At 40.2% G+C, this 14,677-nt stretch overlaps 1 protein-coding gene across 1 annotated transcript in view; it reads right to left on the reverse strand.

Moving 5' to 3' along the window:
* Positions 1 to 507: 507 nt before the first annotated feature.
* Positions 508 to 14,677, reverse strand: part of cacna1ea (calcium channel, voltage-dependent, R type, alpha 1E subunit a) — a gene marked incomplete at its 5' end in the record, with an annotated part of 96,518 nt that continues 82,348 nt past the window's right edge. Inside the window, 16 exons of the mRNA XM_080473453.1 lie at positions 508 to 3,168; positions 3,325 to 3,506; positions 3,585 to 3,732; positions 3,845 to 3,973; positions 4,730 to 4,913; positions 5,000 to 5,106; positions 5,549 to 5,649; positions 6,271 to 6,378; positions 6,577 to 6,682; positions 8,204 to 8,300; positions 10,628 to 10,755; positions 11,013 to 11,187; positions 12,958 to 13,046; positions 13,229 to 13,414; positions 13,507 to 13,587; positions 13,673 to 13,783. Coding sequence (XP_080329579.1) covers positions 2,614 to 3,168; positions 3,325 to 3,506; positions 3,585 to 3,732; positions 3,845 to 3,973; positions 4,730 to 4,913; positions 5,000 to 5,106; positions 5,549 to 5,649; positions 6,271 to 6,378; positions 6,577 to 6,682; positions 8,204 to 8,300; positions 10,628 to 10,755; positions 11,013 to 11,187; positions 12,958 to 13,046; positions 13,229 to 13,414; positions 13,507 to 13,587; positions 13,673 to 13,783 — 2,487 coding nt within the window. The 3' untranslated portion in view covers positions 508 to 2,613. The remainder of the gene's footprint in view (positions 3,169 to 3,324; positions 3,507 to 3,584; positions 3,733 to 3,844; positions 3,974 to 4,729; positions 4,914 to 4,999; positions 5,107 to 5,548; positions 5,650 to 6,270; positions 6,379 to 6,576; positions 6,683 to 8,203; positions 8,301 to 10,627; positions 10,756 to 11,012; positions 11,188 to 12,957; positions 13,047 to 13,228; positions 13,415 to 13,506; positions 13,588 to 13,672; positions 13,784 to 14,677) is intronic.

Genomic DNA, 14,677 nt, shown 5'->3' on the forward strand with positions numbered 1-14,677 from the left:
CCATATAGGTGAACAATACAGCTTTCTACTTGATCTACATCCTGCAGCTACTTGTGAATAGATAAGTAATGATACTGCAAATAAAACGACTTGGAACATAGGTCCAATGCATGAATTTATACCAGGAGTGTCAAACACATGACCTTTGGACCGAAACCGAACAGATGATCTTACATTGAGTGAATATTATGAAGAAGATATGAATTGAATTTTAGTAAAATACTTAACTCCTTTTCTAAAAATGTCCACTGACAGGTACATTCTTTTAGTAATGGAGAAAACTGTGTAATTGATTGTGAAGGAATTGTAGGTAAAACATACAGTTAAAGTTGATATCTATTCGAGAGCAACTGCAAATGCAGCAAAATGCTTCTGTGAAAACTTGCTATCAGTAATAAATTAAAATAGAATCAACACTACTAAGAATAAATCTATCAAAGCATGCATGCTGAAGAAATGCAGAAAGCCCACAGCCAACAAACAAAATATAAACAGTGCAGTAAAGTAAACATGAATTTATTTTTACAGTTTATACTACATATTTACCGCAAAACTTCTCTATGAAATCCCGGCTTGATAAGGAACTCTTTGCTTGAGTTTCCCCAGGCACAGATTAGGCTGTTCTGTATAGACAGACTTCAAATTTAAGACCCAGGCTGCAAAGTACATGTTAAGCATGTTAAGTCCTATATACGACACGCTGAAACCTTAACCTAACCTGTATGAGGTCTGGTCGTCAACATACTTCAAAGATGGGCCCTCTGCTGGAATATATACTTTTCTTGTGTAAAACTTTCTGTATGGGACTCCAGTGTGACCTCTTCTTACCTGTCTAGATATGTCCTAGCTTCACATTCCAAATTCAACATTTTTTTCAACGATACAACAGCACATAATATAAATATAAGTCATATTTAGAAGAAACAACAAACTCTCTCTTGAATGTTAAAGATATGGACTGTGAATGGTGTATAAATAAGAAACAAACTTTTGTTTCATATTCCTTTTTTTTGGGAGGGGGGGGGGGGCTAAATGAACCCCAATAAACATCATGGACAATAATAAACACAACTCTCTTACCTGTCTCTCATTATCACAGTCACCATGAGCATGCATTTGATAAATTACTATAACTGATGCAAAGAAATTACCCAAGGCTTGTTTTCACAGACGACAAAACAAATGTGACCTGGAACAATGTGGCAGACAATGGATAAACCAAACTGTGCCTGTGATTCCACTTTTGTTAAAGCATCATGTTGCATCACATGAATGGAGGACATTAAATTTTCAACAGTTTTGTTAACATGTGAAAGGAGGCAAGAAGAGGACACATCCCCAGCTCTATATACAGGACGAAAATTGCTTTCCTCACCTTTCTGACACGTCAACTGCAGTTATTCAGCAAAGAAATGTGGAAAATGAACATTGATTTGGCTTCAAATACCAACATCATCCAGGTCCTACGAATGGCCAGGTCATCAGGCCACAGCTGCTATAGTCCATGAACAGAGCAGACGCAGACCACAGGGCCTGTCTGAAGTCTCCACTGGTTGAGACCAAGGTGTTGGTGCGCTCATGTTCTTACTATGTTGTCTGAATTGTAGAGTTACCAGAAACTTAAAGACCATCTCATACCCATGAACATCCAAATGGAAAAAAAAATTCAGAAGGCGTCAGAAGAAAAATATTTTACAAACTCAATGGTCCTGAGATAAAACATATCTTATTGTGTAATCTGCTCATGGTCCACAACATCCTTTTCACATGCAGAGCCAACGTAACTCTGTTCGGTGCTCCAGGTGATTTTACACTATCACTGTTTTCACATTATGGCAGAAAAAGAACAACCATCACTATACATTTAGATCACTTAAAGGTCTGAAACTGGGTTTCCTGTATGGATTACTTGTCGATTAGTGAGTGTTTAATGCCCATGAATCTTGTGGATAGTCTTGTCGTAAACATGAACTGTTGTAATGGCTGCTTGCCATAAACTGGCATATATGGGTTTAATCCATCTCTTCTTCAATTCTACTCTTACAACAATGCACAGAAAAGACTAACAGCAACCATCTCAAATCACCTGACCGGAAAACTAAAATACATTCATCTTATTACATGTTTACATGCTACCTCTATGTTCACTTGCACAAATGCACTTAAATATGTTTTCAGGATTCTTTCAGGAGGTCTGGACATCTCAAATTGACATCTCACCACAATTTGTTCAAATAACAATCAAAACAAGAACTTGTGTGGGAAGGCTTGGCAACACGTGGGGTTGCCCGCAGTGAGCTACTTATGGTGAAATCAGTCTCTGCTGTTCTGTTGATTTGGCACATTTTCTCTGTGAAGAGCACAGACACGAAAACACGCATTCACATCCGTACGCGCAGTCTTTGTCCGGCTAAAATAAACACATACGAGGACACGCACATGCAGACAGACGCCAGTCTCCAGATAAATAACAATCAAACTCAGTACTGCCTGTAATGCTACTGGTGCTGAGAACCTGGCGTTCTCGAAGCCATAGAGAAGCTATGTGGGGACACGTGAGCCACTCTGAGATGCTCCACTGCTCTGTTCATCCTTTTCATCCTCCTTGACATTTTAGCAACGGTCGTCTTCATCTGTGTCACTCAGCAGCTCGCTGGCGTCAGCGGGGCTCGACTGGCCCATGTGCTTCCGAAAATGCCCGTTGGGAACCTGCCAGGAGTGTCTGAGCTGAGGAGCGGAGCTTATGGCATTAGCCCGTCCCAGGCTAGTGGCTATGGCAGACTCAAAGGTAAGGGTCTGCTGCTTATCGCCAGCTTCGCGACCGCTGACGTCATCGTGGAATGGGAGGTAGGGCTCGGATATGTAACGATGGGGGGATGGGCGGCTCGGTCCTGAACTTTGAACACCTGATGACCCCTGACTTGCAGACAGGGGTCCACTTTCCTTTCCAACCTTCCATGAGGGCTCTGTGGAGCCAGCAGTAATATCCTGAGGTGGCGTCTGCTCCTCGGAGGTGGCCTCCGCTGGTGGAGAAGTTTGGGCTCGGCAAATGAGAGGAGAGTAAGAGATGTAAGGCCGCGGACGAGAGGGCGTCTGAGGCAGCTGGCGCCGATTGCGCGGAGTACCGGACTCGGAAGTAGAGTGTGCTGGACTTCCTGATGTGTTCATCTGCAAAGAATTCAAACACAAAAGTGAGGAAGATATTACAAACTGCAGGTTTGACTTTGATGGTTTCTCACGTTCATTTCTAAAAAGAGGTTTCAGTATCATAAACTGGCATAAACTCACTCGGAAATCAGTTACAATGATGTATACTTCACTCACCTCTTTCTGTTGGTTATGTGTTCGTCCTTCACTGGGTGAACGGGACCGTCTCCTCTCGTATGAGGGGTCCCGGCTTCGTTCCTCAGAGTTGCAGCGGGACACATCAGGGGACAGAAGATGCCGTCTTTCTTTTGATCTCCCTCTCTCATGGCTACTTGTTTCCCTGTGGTTGATTCTTGGACCTAAAAGAAACGTTTTAGAGTGTATGGATCAAACACTATAGCAAATATGACTCTGTGTTCTTTAAATAGATAATTAACCTCTGTAGCTTCTCTGCCGGGGTTTGTAGGTGCCGTCGGGACTGACTCTCTCCAGAGAGTGCTGCTCCTGCCAGAGGCCGTTGACACACTGATCACCAATTGTGGAGAAGGAGCGCTTCATCAGCTTATTGTCTGCCGACATCCCAGACTACATTTTTACAAACAGAGAACATGTCAGTGACTGGTCAGCAAACACACTCTTGATCAATGATTACTGATAATAAATCTTAAACATTTATTGATTTTTTTTTTTTTTAAACCTGAGTGTCAACAGCCAGCCTGGGCATGGAGGATGCTCTGATAGATGATGTCCGCTGAGGTGATTTCAGAAGAGTTGGGTCCTGCCTGGCCTGCTGCATTATTTGGTTATACTCCACTACATCCGGCACCTATATAAATATCACAGATGGGAGAATCAAGGTTTGACTTATAATGCTTTTCTTCATCGGATCCAGATGGTCAGGAAGAGTTACTACTACTGTTATTACAATAAAGAAATAACATACTATGAATGAAAATGTTTTTCAGTAATACACTAAGATTTGATCATAATCATAATTCATCTGACAAAACCAAGGAACTTTTTGAAACATTAATAGATTCAACCACATGAGTATAGTCTTTAGGTTTCTCTACTTTGCTTCTTGTCAGTTGGACAATTTACTTCAAAATTCAAGTCTACAAAATTCTGAATGGTTTAGACCCAATGTGCCATCTGTGATCTTCCGTTATGTTATCAATCTTCCAGCCCTCTCGGGTCGTCCTGATCAAACCTGCGTTCTGTTGCCAGAGTCACAATCAAACATGCAGAAGTTGCTTCATGTTTTTCTACATCGAATACTTTAAATCTTTTAACATGAGGCCGTAGACCTTTGTGTGAAGCAGTCCCTGATTTTATACACTGCATTGCATGTCAAGTTCTTGTATATACTTTCAATCATTTACTTTTGAATTCTTGTTTGAATTTAGTTTCAGTTTGTAAATAATCTAAATAATGCTTTTGTGCTTTTATGTTTCCTTCTTTTCATTACTTTTCTTGTCTATTTTCTTTTACATGTTTGAAGTAAAGCATCTTAAAATGACCTGTTGCTAAAATGTGCTGCTTTGACTGCCTTTTAAGGATATGTCTGAGGGACAACGCTTACCAGCGTGTGTAAATGATGATGGTGGTGGTGGTGGTGATGCGGGTGACGGTAGGGGTGGTAGGGTGAACGGTAGTCATCATCCTCTTCCTCATCATCTTCCTTTTCCTCCCTGGAGTGAGACAGAGGCTGCAGGAACATCTCTTGGGGAGAGATGGGGCTGAGTGCCACAAAACCTCCTCTGGTGCTGCAGGGACACAAAAGGATTCATGCGGGGCTGCGACAACATGCCAAGGTAAATAACTGCAAGAAGGTTCAAAGCTAAATATTTACAGAGCTGAGCCAGCACTATGTCTGAGGAATGACAGGGACTTGGCATTGCATAGGATTTCTTGAGGAAGAGATGAAGCGTCCATACGCTGGAACATAGGTGCGTGTTTCTGTGGGAAAAGAAAGACCAAGAAAAATATGAGAAATTAAATCGCATGCTCCGCTACACACTATTAGGCATTGTTTTTATTGTTTTGCTTTCTTTGTTTCTCATTCACCAATTCCAACTTTAATGCCGTCACACCATGCACACCTGCTCTGCTCTGCCAGTGCGATCATTGGATCTACTCTTCGTTTCATCTACATGGATTTATAAGTGTCACCTTCATATGTATGACTGATATTAATGTGTTTCTATGTGCCCTTTTTCTTCTTGCCTTTAACACTTTTATTTGCCAGTACTTGCTGTTTTTTCATTGAAATGAAAATTAATCAGATTAGGGCTAAGTTTGAGTTATTTTGTTATTAGTTTTGGGGATGATTGTACACTCTAGCGTGAAGACATACTCCTAAACAGATGGAATACAAGCAACCAAACTGGAAGAAACAAACCTGTTCTTCCAGTTGCTGCCGAAGCTTCTTGGCCTTGCTTTGCTTGTAGTAGTCCATGATCATCATGGCAGCGTAGATCTTCCCGATGGTCATGTCACTCGCTGTGAAAGAGAAAACCAGAAACCACCAAAATGTCTGAAATTATCTGTTTTTGGAGGTCATATGTTACTGACTGATTAATTTGATCAAACTTTGTGATTGTAAGATAATGCTTAAAAACAAATTCGTTACTAGAAGATATACACATTTAACAATTTCCTAAATCAAAAGTCTCCTTAAATTACATCTGTCTTATTGACGCCTGCCCAGCTGTGTTGCTGTGGCTTATTAGCTGAGCTCCCATCTTATTTGTGGATTAGTCACTGAATCACTTCATTAAGTTACAACTACCATAGATGGAGTAAGTGGCTCTTTAATCAGGATGTTTAGTGTTCTTAAAAGTTATGAACTTATTAACCAACGAAAAGAAACAGCAACAAAACACCAGAATTACACAACCAACATGGTGACAGCTCGTAGAAAGGGAATCTCATGTTTACATAATATGTTATGCTGAAGTTTTAATTGATTTGTAAATCATCCAAACAGTTGGAGCTGTCGCTCTGTGTCGAGCTCTTCTTCTTCATGGGAAACTGTTAACATATGTGAAACAATTTTTATTCTATTAACAAAAACTAATAAACTACTTTTGAAGGTGAACCTGCAATGGTAGTAGTTGTCACCTTTGTGAATTGGGACCAGCAGTTCCAGGTTCTTCTGGGCGAGGTGAGGCCAGATGACTCCAATTTCCTTCTGCAAATCCAAATCCATTTGATTTCTGTCTTCATCTCCTGCATATTAATTCAGAAAAACACAAAGGTAAACACACACACTGAATCCATCCATCCATCCATCCATCCATCCATCCATCCAGCCCTCCATCCATCTATCCATCCATCCAGCCCTCCATCCATCCACATATGTAGGCATGCACGCACACAGTTGTTTCACACTGTAGTAAACAGATTGTTACTAATGTTATTTCTGACCTCTTGCTATCTTGACCTCGAGGGCAGTGCGGATGAGGGCCATGAGGGTGGAGGTGAAGTGGACCGACATGTCATCGTCCACTGGCATGTTCATCAGGACGAGCCTCTGATGGCAGCATAGAAAACATCACAGTCAATAATAACAAGCTTTGACACAACAAAGCAGATAAGAAGTAAAGTTATTCAAGCCTGTTTTTTGATTTTTACAAATGAATACATTTAGTAAACAACATTTTTCATGTTAATTTGAAAGACTATGATCGTCGAGTGAGATTTTACATGGTTCATGACAGCAATGCCATCATCAATATTCAAAATAAAGTAGAAGTAATAACTTCATAGCAATTTTTAATTTCTCACTCACTCATCTATAAATCTATTATGACCACAATGAGATAACTAAATTAGAATTTCAAAGCATCTAACTTGAAAAAATTATGACAAACCACAAGTATAATGAGAGTGCTTCCATCCAAACATCATTTCCTATAGCTCAGCTTGCAGATGGCTAATGTGCTCTATGACTTGTTTAAATTACATTTGCTTTGAAATTAGACCATGCTGATGGAAACAAGAGGACAAGCAGCGTGAGCTTTGTAATTACTCCCTGGAATAAAGAAAACTGTTTTCACAACTGATTACTTTATGTAGACATCAGCTCATCATTAGAGGTGTTTTAATGTGATCCCACAATAAATGTCAACCAATCACTGTTATTGAAAAATGCATATGGAAAAAATAAGAAATATTTAAGTTGTTATTGCTCTATCGCCTGTTGTCCTGTTGTTGTTCATGCACTCCTCTTTTTTTTTATCTAACATATTAGAACAAGTGACAAATAACTGAGGAGGAGCATGCATGCAGGTTCACCACAAAAAACAACAAAATTCACAAATATCACAACACATATTACAACCATTGGCATCATCGAAGCTGAGAATCAAAACAAAGCATTTAAATGTACTCCAAATTCAGGCTGACATAATTGTAAAGATAAATATTTTAATCTGATGTACATCACCCAATGGCCCCAATGTGTAATTAAAAAACACCCAAAACAACAAACCACAAAACGCCCAAAATATTTTGGGGGTGTTTTCTGCACCGCCATTGTGAACTTTGGAAGAACATGAAACTCCTAAAGACATCATGCCAATGGTTACAACACTGACGTGACACTGGGCTGTGGCAGCAGGCACATGCAGACAGATAAATGCAAGAACAAAAAAAGCATGTGACAACATTCAGTTGCATATATTTTCAAATGACAACATGTAGATGTTTAACAACTTTCTCATTATTGTCACTTTAATAAGGCGTTGAATAACCAACAGAAATACAATATAAGACTTTAATCTGATATCAGCAAAACACAGATAATAATGCCGTAGATTAATGCCAAGATGCAAAGCAAACAGGCAAATCATTAGCGTATCGCCAATCAGAGCCCAATGTACAGATACTCCAACTTAAAACTGCTTCAGCACAGCAATACTGCAGCATATCATCAACACAAAAAATGGCTTATATTTCCAATGTATGCCACACAGAACACAATTTTACAGCGCTTATCTTTGTTGATTGAAATGTGAAGCCAGTGCCTGTTAGTCTCTGGAGATTATTCTACCTTATATGCCACCTTGGAGGGGCATTTCTTGCCCAGGCCTAGGGGTGGCGACATGTTGGTCAACATCTCATACATGTCAGTGTAATGGATACGACCACTGGGGGCGCCAGGTAGCCGTGAAGATGAGAATGAGGAAGAGCAAAGAAAACGAGAGAGTAGGAAAAGAGGGAGAGTGATGTGTTGGAGGTGGAGGAAAGGATGGAGGCATTAGGGGAAAGTGAGCTCTCAAGGGATGATGGGATGAGGGAAGAAGGAGAGCACGGGAAGGGGTGGAGGTCAGAGGAAGGAAAAAAAATAATGGAGAAGATACAAGAGAAAGGGTTATTTTCAAGGCTTCACACAAAAGGAGAGAGCAAAGGTAGGAGAAACAAAACGGGCTGTTTTCTTTCTATGCTGCCGGCGGGCATAGAAATCTGGGAAAAGAGAAAACTTTTGACAAGATGAGAAAAGGAATGACAGCCTCCGCGGATCTGGTACAAACACATTGTGTGGCACAGTTTACATGTCATAGAGGATTACATACCAGATCCATAAGGTAGAAAGAGACAGGATTCCCTCAAATTCCTCCACAACTGCATCAAGAGCAAACTTTAAACATTCAACACTAATGAATGTTTGTTTATGAATCTTGGTGAACAAGGGTAGTCCTGTGCCTTAGTACCCTGAGACTGAAGTATTGTCATTCTCTAACCCGACTAACACACCCCTGAAGGACAAGCAAGGGTGGTGACACTCAGTGAAGGGAAGGAAAAAGGGAGAAAGGAAGAAAATCAGGAAGGATCCCACATGAAAGAGGCAGAGGGGAGGTTTGTTGACATGGGGGAACCAAACCTTGCACGCCACCCTGTGGGGGCAGTTCTTTCCAAAGCCCAGGGGAGGTGAGATAGTGCGTACAACTTTGTACATCTCCTTATAATGGATCCTTCCACTGGAAAAAGCATACATGTCTTTAGTGGTGTACGTTATCACTAGAGATTTTCAGTAAACAAAAGGGTCAGTAGAGAATCTATCCTCTTGTTTGGCCGCGTTAGGACGCTGCAGCAATAAACCACTGGTAGAAACCTGTAAGAATACATCCTTGATTATATGATTGAGAAACAAATCAATAGAAGCAAAACAACACAATGTTTCTACAAGTTTATGAAATGCACTGCATTAGGAATTTGTAGATGTTTTAATCTGTGTTCTAGCTGGCCCTAATGTTTTTCACTCTGCTGCACAATCGGCCCACAGAAACAAGTTTGTACATGTAACACTTTCTTAACTAATTCTAAACAAAGCACTATTCAGATTTGTAAAAAACTATTTTAAGAGCAAAGGTGTTTTTAAGCCACAGCCACAAAAGGGATATTTCAGATTACAATACAGCTTATAAATACTTTTTGTTCAATTAAATTCTGTGGCACCTGAGCTTGGTGTCATTTGGTTTGTCTGATTGTTGTTGCAGCTTATTTATGTAGTTAATTTGTTTTGTACCAGACATTTGAAAAGAAAACTTATGCCTGCATTGAAATACAGAGCAAATCGACATGTGGACTTTTCCACTCATTTGATAAAGAACTACTATAATAGATTCAGTCTTTAAAAGATAATCTGCTTGATTGTTAAATTTCTCCTAAATCAATAAAAGACTTGATGCAAGTGCAATGCAGATTTCAGATTTGTAGCTCACTAATGTAAAACTCTTGTTGGATAACGATCGTCTCTCAAACCATCTTCAGATCATCATAAAAGGTTAAGCAGAAATTTGTTGACGCTGTGTCACTACATGGTGGCTTAGTGGTCAGTGAGCCTGCCATTTAGGGGATCCCTTGCTTGAATATTGACTTGATTTACCTCGAAGACTTTAATTTACAAAAGACACACAATCACATACACACCTCTGGACAATTCAGGATCTCCAATGAATGTCATATTTTGCACTCTGGAGCACGCCAGAGAAAAACATGCATGCTCCACACAGAAGGGCCCAGACTTAACCCCTCGTTGTCACTATGAGACAAGAGTACTAACCACTACACCACCGTGCTGCCACATCCAAATAATCTAATCTAATAATTTCTTTTAATTCAAATTTCTGGTAGTTGTTTGTATCTGTGATTATTTCAACCAGAGTCAACCTTTTCAACTGCTCCCTTTTACAGATGTTGCCACAGTTGTGGAAATCTGCACTGTAGACATGGCAGGTTTGTATGCTGGAAAGCTTTCCTGCAGCAACCAGGATTCAAACCCGGAGTCCCACAATCAGAGTAAAGACTCAACTCGAGAAGTGATGTTAGTGTGGAAAGACATCACTGAACGTAACATCATTTAGCTCTGAATTGTATATTTTTTGACTGCCACAACCTATGTAATCATTTAATCACAGTGGTTCATAACATGAAGTACTAATAAGCATGAGTGTGAAACTTCTGAGAAACTGACCAGGCAGCACGATCATACTCCCCCCAGATACGGACGAACTCATCCAGATGGTGTGGACCAAGGATGGACGAGTCTCTTGTGAGATATTCAAAGTTATCCATGATCACAGCCACAAACAGGTTCAGCATCTGTATGGGAGGAAGTAAAAACCCATGTATGACAGTAAAGCAAGCAAATATGGCAGAGTCGTGAAATCCTGGTCTTGGAGAACAACAATCCAGCATGCGTGAGATATTTCCCTGCTTCAACATACCTGCAGAAACTCGTATCTGAAGCAGCTCATTACACACAGGTGTGCTGGAGCAGGGAGATGTGAAAATATGCAGGACTGAGGCCCTCTGGCAACTCTTGCTAAAGTATAAAGACTGCAGTGTCCTTGTCTTACCAGGAAGGAGCTAAAAAAGATGAAGGAGACAAAGTAGAAATAGGCAAAGTCGGAGCCGCAGCGATTCTCATTTTCAGACGTCAGCACTGCGGGGGGAAGAGAAGGGTCCGTCTCACACTTCTGTCCCCCCAGACATGACAACATGATCTCCTGCCACGACTCCCCCGTGGCACTTCTGTATAGACACATTACACAACACCAAGAGGAGAAGGAGTGGGTTAAGACCGGAGCTCACAGTTTATTCACAGTTACGTCTGCCATCTGGAAGCTGCAATCAAAGCATCAAGAAGACTTGGCACCACCACCTTCAGAAACAGCTTTCAGAGGTTCCAAATGTGAATCAAGCTGTACATTTCAAATAAATTCTGAGTGCAATGATGCAAATTCTTTTATTCAAGTAAACCAGGGGTGGTTAACTTTAATCTTCAGTGTCACTAAATGAGGAATAAAGTTTGACTGAACACTCACAAGGATATGTGAGAATTGAAGGCAACAAATTCATTGAAAATGTATTTTGTGTTTTGAATAGGTTTATTAAATCAGCATGCATACATTCAATATCTCTATCTCGAAATGCATTTAGAAAGACAGTTGTAAATAAATAAAATACTTCAAAATGGTTTTCCTTCCCATCACCTGTGAAACAATTAATTTGTTGATTTTTGGAATTTGCTCATGGGCTACCCAGAATGGGGAAGGGGAAGGGGCTTACGCCAAAGTTGCCCGCATCTGGTTTGAGTGCTTGAGTCAGTTTTATAGTCTTTTTTTTCTTTTGTTATGCAGCACACTAGTGTTACTGATTTTATTAAAAGCACACATTTTACTTCTGAATGTGATGTAAATCTAATCAAGACAAATTACAATTCTATATTTTATGTCCAACACATTGTATATGGAGGCAGAATTGCTTGTATTATTTCTCAATGTATTCTCTAAGGATTTTTTTGAATTGAATTGAAAAAGATTATTTGGAACAAATTAAATTATTCAAAACATGAAAAAAATAAAACACAACAACCAAACAAAAAAAAAACAGAGCAAAATAAATAAATAAATAAATAAATAAAGACCCAATATATTCGAAAAGGAGTAGGAAGAAACATAGTGTCACTAAACATTTGTTAAAAATATTTTCATAGCTAAAATACAGGAAAGTCCAGCACTTAACTAAAAATCAGCAACTACTCAGAACATAAGGCAGTTTATGAGCATTGTGAGACTTGAGAATTATTGGTGTGAGTGTTACTCTTGATATGTTATGGTGGGTACCCTTATTTTAATTAGATTTTAAAAGACAAAGGATATGAGCATGAGTGGAGACGTGTACACCAGAAGGGAGGAAGTTGATGGGATCCACCCCACCATGCCTCCAACATGGCACACTGCCCTTACATTTATAACATATTCTGTAGTTTCAAACTAACCAAAATACCCCCAAAACCCTTGTTGGTAGTTTTGTTTTATAGCACATTTGAGCATACTTGAGCATCAACAAGATTGAATAAACACAGAATGAATTATCAGTACTTTAATTTCATTGTTGGACCCAAATGGCAGTTTTTCCAAAGATGTAAAACTCCTAAAGTGTCTGCAAAGCGACTTGCTAAGGAGGCAAGTGGTACACAACAGTATCCATCACACTGTGACACTGAGTGGCCCCCTGGGTACTCGAATAGTGAAGATCCTACTACTGTAACCTAGCAACATCGTTCAGACTGCATTAAAAACACGTGTTATTTAGTGAACCAGAGGCAGCAAATTAAGAGTAGCTTGAATCACTGCAGGGTTAATTTAACAGAAACAAACCACTCTGAGTGATTATCTTAAACAACCACATTAGTCAGAGTGGTGAGTGATTTAAGTCTCTAGGATTGCAATAAATTATTTGAAGCGCTCCCAACATCATGTCCATATTAAAAAAGGGGCAGGTACCAAAAGGTCCTACCTGAACAGCAGCATCAGAGCACCCGAGAAGGTTTTGAAGTTGTTGTGCTGGTTTATATTCTCCTCATTCAGCTTGATGTTTCCAAACACCTGGTTTACACAGATAAATGTAATTATAAAAAAGACAGATGAATATAAAAATACACTCTCACTGTGTTGCATTTCATTTCCCCATTAAACAAACAGGATGCTGTGGGTTTCTAACAACACCATAAAATAAAGAATGCCAAACCATTCATCAGTGTCTCTTATCAGTGTATGCCACTTCTAACCTGCATGCCGATGATGGCGTAGATGAAGAAGAGCATGGCAATAAGCAAGCAGACGTAGGGCAATGCCTTGAAGGACTGAACAAAGGTCCACAGAAGGATCCGGATGGTGTAACCTTGTCTCAGCAGCTTGATCAGACGAGCAGCTCGAAACAGCTTCAAGAAACTCATGTTGAACGTGTCAACAGACTGAGAAAGACAGAGATGACGGGGGAACTGCTGCATTTATTTTTAGGGGAACAAAGAATTGAAAAGTTAATAGATAAACATGTTTTTATTACCTGCAAGTCCACCACAATCTCAGTGATGCTGCCCAAGACAGTGATGAAGTCAAAGATGTTCCATGTGTCTCGAAAATAGTTCTGTTGAAACAGGAGGGATGTTTGAAGGCATTTATAAAAGGATGCTAACATCAGATGGAGGCTCAGTGTGTCTCTTTTTGCTCACCAGAAATCCAAAGGCCATTATCTTGAGGACACACTCAACAGAGAAGAGAACAGTGAAAGCTGTGTTCATGTGCTTCAGCACGGCCTCGTACGCTGGCGGTGCAGAGTAATACTGAAAATACGAAGGTGGCAGGGGTTAAATAATGATGTGATCTCTTTTAAAGTCAGACATGAAAACATGGTTTATTCCTGAAGCGACTGAGGCTGAGCAATCCTCTCTGATACCAGAGTGAACTTCAGCCGTGCTCCCTGCAGAGCTACAGGTTGATGGAAGATTCCTTCAGACCCATAAATAGTGCCTCTGTCTGTGCACCACTCATCTGTCGCACTATAAAAGGAGTCATTCCTCCAGGGCCTTCAGCCACAGTTAATGAGGTCACGCTAAATAGCAGCGCCTGGACATTATAGATCAATATTTAATACAGGCTGAGTCACTCAGCGCCTGTCTGTCTGCCTGCCTGTCTATCTGAACAACCAGTACAACTTGAAAAATAAAGGCCAGTCTAGGAACAGTGACGAGTGAACAAGTGAAGGGAAAACAAATACATAAAGAGTAATGTAAACGTCACAGTGTGTTGAGCAGCTGCGGTGGCACCGACACATCTCTGTTTTTAGTTAGAAGTGTCAATACAAAGCTCCTAACAGATTTTTTGTCTTCTTCTGAATCATTACAATCAATGCAGCAATAGTGCTTTTCAAGACACTCAAACACAATTTACGCCATCACATTATAAAATCAACAAGCATAAAATTCAGAAACATCATAAAAACCATAATAAAAGAAATAGACATGTGTTCAGCATTAAAAGCAGTTTGGAACAGGTGAGATTTGAAGGTGTTAAGTTCATTGCAGTCACAGATTTGATGGGTTAGGGATTTCCAGAGTGTGGGGCAGATATGGAGAAGGCTCTGTCGCCCCAGATTCAGTGTTTGGTTCTGAGCGGAAAGAAGGTTTGCATGAGAGGATCGTAGGCTGTGGGTGGGAAGTGGAGCAGGTCTCTGAGGT

Source organism: Lipophrys pholis (genome assembly GCF_963383615.2).
Source record: "Lipophrys pholis genome assembly, chromosome: 10".
NCBI lineage: Eukaryota > Metazoa > Chordata > Actinopteri > Blenniiformes > Blenniidae > Lipophrys > Lipophrys pholis.